Here is a 4,244-nt window from a genome sequence, read left to right on the forward strand (position 1 = left end):
AATATGTGTAGTGTTAGTCCATGCTGTTTCTGCGACAGAGTTGTTACACGTCCCAAAGTACCTCAAACTGATAAATTGTTTTAAACTTAAATTATTTTAATAAGTCGTGTGATTATCGTAACATGATCAATTCAATCTGATCATTCAACTCTTAAAACTTCATGAAAATGACCCTGTCTAGGCATTCTAGGATGTGTTAATTTTTCTCACGTACATCAACTAATTTTTGGTAGAATTCTGTAGAACCACACTGATAAAATGTTAATATAACAGTACGCTGAACTTTCATCTAATAATAATAGAAGGGGAAAAATAATCATTTGAGTAACTGCAACAGTGTTAACAGTAGCCAATTTTACATTTTCGGCTGTTCTATAAGCTGTGCAAGTTCCTTCAAGGCCTGAAAGAGAAAGGTAAAACAAACTGTAATTTTCGCAGTGCTAGAGGAAACATTCATCAGTGTTTATGAGCTCACCATCCTGGTGTCCTGAAGTGCGTCTTCCAGCTTCTTGATTTTCTGCTATATGTACAAGTATCAGCAAAAACCCCTAAGCATTTTGGATTGTCATGGTTTAACTGTAACATGGAATCATCGTATGAAAAACTCACATTCTTGGTGTCTCCAAGAACAGCTTCAAGACAGTCAATTTTTTGTAATGCTGACCTACATGCCGAGTCTGATCCTGCACATGCCGCCTCCTCAAGTAGACTCATAGTATAGTCATCTTTGTTTTGCATGTCAACCTGCATTTCATCATTTTATGTAAAGGTGCCCATCGCATTGGTAGAACAAAGGTGAATAATTCAATAATTCCTCACTTTATTGGGCATCAAGGAATATTCTGAAGCCACATTACTGACTTCACATTTACCATCGATCTCTTCTCTCAAGGAATCTTCTGAAGCCGCATTACCGTCGATCTCTTCTCTCAAGTTAACAACCTGCATGATTAATGAGACATGCACCTCTCAACTGCTTCTATATGACAATACAAAGACAAGTAGCGCGCTGAAAAACTTCGAGATGTCATTCACAGTACTGCCAAACCTGAATCATTTCTAGCACTTCTGGAATTTTCCAGGGCCCTCGATCACTCATCATGCAGCCTTCATAATCAGAACATGTGCAGTTGCCACCCAGAAACATTGGCAAATTACTGTATAATCAGACAATCAAATATAGGAGCTTTCATTGAATGCAGAATCTCTCTTTTTTTTTTTTGACTTGTTAGAAGTAAGTTCATCGACAAGGTAGCTACTATCGAAAAAAGCTTGGCTAAACGATGCAGAAGTCATGTTACCTCGGATCTATAGCCTCAAGCAGCACATTGAGATAACTAGAACCCAACACCTGAAACAGTCATCTTGTACATTCAGCACAGATACAGGCTTGAGAGTAATATTACCAGAGTAAAGTAGGTGCAACTTCATGGTATCCGAAAACGAAATAATATGTAGTTTCAGTGATTCATACTTGAATTTTTGCTACTGTGCGTACATCTAGGAATGTCTTTACTGCTTTCCACAGCATCCTAAACCCAGATCCGGCATTAATAATGAAGAGCTGATTTAGTGTCTGCAAGTACAAAAATGAATACTAAACAACTGCACACTAATGCCTATATCGAAGCAGCTCGGGTCTATCTATGATTGTTAAAAAGAAACTTAGCAAACTGTTTTGCATAAAAATTCTGGCATGTCTTAATTCCGAGTGTAATCAGTAAGTTAGTGTTCAACCTTGCATCATAAAAAAATATTGATACCCTAAGGAGAGAGATCAAAAACATGTAGGCAAACTGTAATTAGAGATAGCAGTTCATCCAAAACTAAAAAGGATTTCTCCCTTCCATTACGCAACTTCGTATAAAACTATATATGATAGTTACGCCATAAATGTACCAGAAATTTTGATCTAAAACCAGTAACTGTTTTATAGATTATAATATTTTATGTTACTGAATCATTGTAAACAACATTAAAACTGGTCATTGTCCTATCATCTGATAAACTGACCCCCAGTTTCTCACATTTATCACAATTCACAAGCATATCCAAATCATCTTCTGCGTACGAGCTACAATCTAAAAATTACCTCAGGATAGTAACTGCTATCGATCTTCTGAATTTCCATAAAGAGGTATCTTGCGGGCTTTGAGAAATTAGACATTCCCTAGAAGAATACAGCCAAATAATCATATCAGCATTCAGAAACCATATAATATAGACATGGATCGCTAGAAAGTGAAGTGAACCTAGATAGACCATAACGAGGTTTCAATTTGTATAGTCTGCATGAATGGTTTAAAAGACCTTTCCCTAGTCCCACGCCCCCCATCTGAAGAACTATGAGTCGGGAAAATGGTAAGCAAGTTCTAATAAGAAGGCAAAATATATAGAAGAATCTGCTTACTACTCCGTTGACATCCAAGATACTTGTAGTGGATGCTATGTGCCTTTTAGCAGCCAGTGAACATGCAGGAAATCTTACTTTAAGAGTTTTCTCTTGTTCTGACACATGATACTTTATAAACCTTTCAAATGTGGTTACTTGCGCTAGTTTGTTAAGGTCTACCATCCCAATTCTCTCAATATACACGGGTCTGCCAAATCTGTCAACCCCGTGGAATCCATGAGGATAGCATTTCTTCACTTCATTGTACTCCGTGAATTTGAATTCCTGATTATGCATCAAAATGTGAAGCCCATAAATAGTTCAAATCAGCATCGTTATTGAACTGAATTGTAGCATGAAGCAAGAACTTAACGATTTTTAACAAAAATTACATTAATAACAAGAGGTGAAGAACTTCTAAATTACATTAATGGTTACATTTTGATGCTAAAATCATGGTAAATTTTCTGCTGGCGGTTTAATGGGGGTCCCAAAGCCCCCAAACTATTCCCGAAACACGCCCCTGGGAGGAGGAGTATAGATGTAAAGCTTCCTTTTGACATACATTCAAGGTTTTAAATTTCAAACCAATCACGAATTGTCTTATTATTTAAAAATTATGAACTTTTATAATAATTACTTTAAAGTGATAATTAGGGGTGTCATGTAATTAGATGACAGTGTTGCGTTACTCTTACTTTGTATCAAAATTAAACTCGTTAAATTAAAAGGGTAACTAACATTCATCATTTCCATTTCTACATTGAGACGGCAAGTCATGATAAATGCTTTAGAAAAATCAACCTCTCCCCATATCCAAATGATACCTCCACATGCATTACAAGACATCAAAGAAAGAATAATTTTAAATCACCTCTACCAGACTACAACTCAACATGTATCGACCAATTAGAAATTTCATACTAAAAAAGAAACATATGTTGAAGTTTCGGGTTATTCACCTCAGCCAGCTTATCTACTCGAAATTCCTTGCGCCATTTCAGATAATTCTGAAACATATCCTTGGATTTTGGCATGTCGAAATCCCTCATGCGCAGAAACCTCACATCAAAGGCAATGCAATTAAAAAACCAGCCCTGCAAAGTGCAAACTTGTCACAGAACAGCAAGAGAGACATACATAGATACCTCAAAAGAGTATGATAATCATCGTGCTTAGGTGGCAAAAGACCCTCTTGTAAAAGCATTTCACGAAAAGACTCCACAATTTGATTATCTTTGGGATCACGAGCTCCTTCTAGAATCATTTTCAGGCTTTTATTCCTTCTAAATTTCTTGAGCGGGAAAGACAACAGTGACTTCAGGTGGGAAGAAGAATCCTTTCTTCTTTGTGATGAAGGAAGATCCCAATGCGTTTCAATCGGAGGATGAAAAGTTTTGGTCTTACTCTTATCACTACCGAAGTCTATCGTCAATCCATGAAAGCCAGAAAATGACTCATCTTCTTTATCACCCTTTGCTATAATCACGTCCCTATCTTCGGCCTTATCCTTCTGACTATTCATTTGTAACTGAAAACGTGCATTGATAAGAATCTATTGAATATGGGTATCCTTGGAAGCTATTAGCATGAACAATTACTCCCACTATATTTTTGACAATAAAATCGGAACTAAAGAATAAAGATAAACATGAATCCTATTTATACAAGAAAGGTTTATCGTAAAAGTGAGTAAAACAGAAATTAAATTCCATGGAAAAATGGAATCAGAGGGTAGAAAAAGAAAAGCAGTTGTACTTGCGAGAAAGAAGAAGAATGAAGGAAGGAAATGTTGGAGTGGGAGAAGGATAGAATTAGAATGACGTGTGTTCTAAGAAACCGCGAAAAGAAG

General features: G+C 36.5%; 1 protein-coding gene across 1 annotated transcript; it reads right to left on the bottom strand.

Moving 5' to 3' along the window:
• Window positions 1-275: 275 nt before the first annotated feature.
• LOC113869735 (phosphatidylinositol/phosphatidylcholine transfer protein SFH11) lies at window positions 276-4,036 on the bottom strand. Its single transcript, XM_027506194.1, has 11 exons — window positions 3,541-4,036; window positions 3,355-3,454; window positions 2,411-2,677; window positions 2,093-2,170; window positions 1,475-1,576; window positions 1,302-1,351; window positions 1,049-1,157; window positions 820-942; window positions 610-744; window positions 476-517; window positions 276-400 (listed from the first exon to the last, which is right to left on the bottom strand). Exons 1-11 carry the CDS (start codon window positions 3,915-3,917, stop codon window positions 356-358), a joined length of 1,428 nt encoding a protein of 475 aa, XP_027361995.1. The 5' UTR covers window positions 3,918-4,036; the 3' UTR covers window positions 276-355.
• Between the last annotated feature and the right edge of the window lie 208 nt (window positions 4,037-4,244).

This window comes from Abrus precatorius, unplaced genomic scaffold (genome assembly GCF_003935025.1).
Source record: "Abrus precatorius isolate BTA unplaced genomic scaffold, Abrus_2018 Scaffold6, whole genome shotgun sequence".
Classification (NCBI taxonomy): domain Eukaryota; kingdom Viridiplantae; phylum Streptophyta; class Magnoliopsida; order Fabales; family Fabaceae; genus Abrus; species Abrus precatorius.

Excerpts from the sequence above, each read along its gene's own strand:
- LOC113869735 (XM_027506194.1), bottom strand. The coding sequence starts at position 3,917 with ATGAATAGTCAGAAGGATAAGGCCGAAGATAGGGACGTGATTATAGCA. Across the intron at positions 2,678-3,354 it reads GAGTAGATAAGCTGGCTGAG|GAATTCAAATTCACGGAGTA; the intron begins GTGAATAACCCG and ends ATGCATAATCAG. Across the intron at positions 943-1,048 it reads AAGTGCTAGAAATGATTCAG|GTTGTTAACTTGAGAGAAGA; the intron begins GTTTGGCAGTAC and ends TTAATCATGCAG.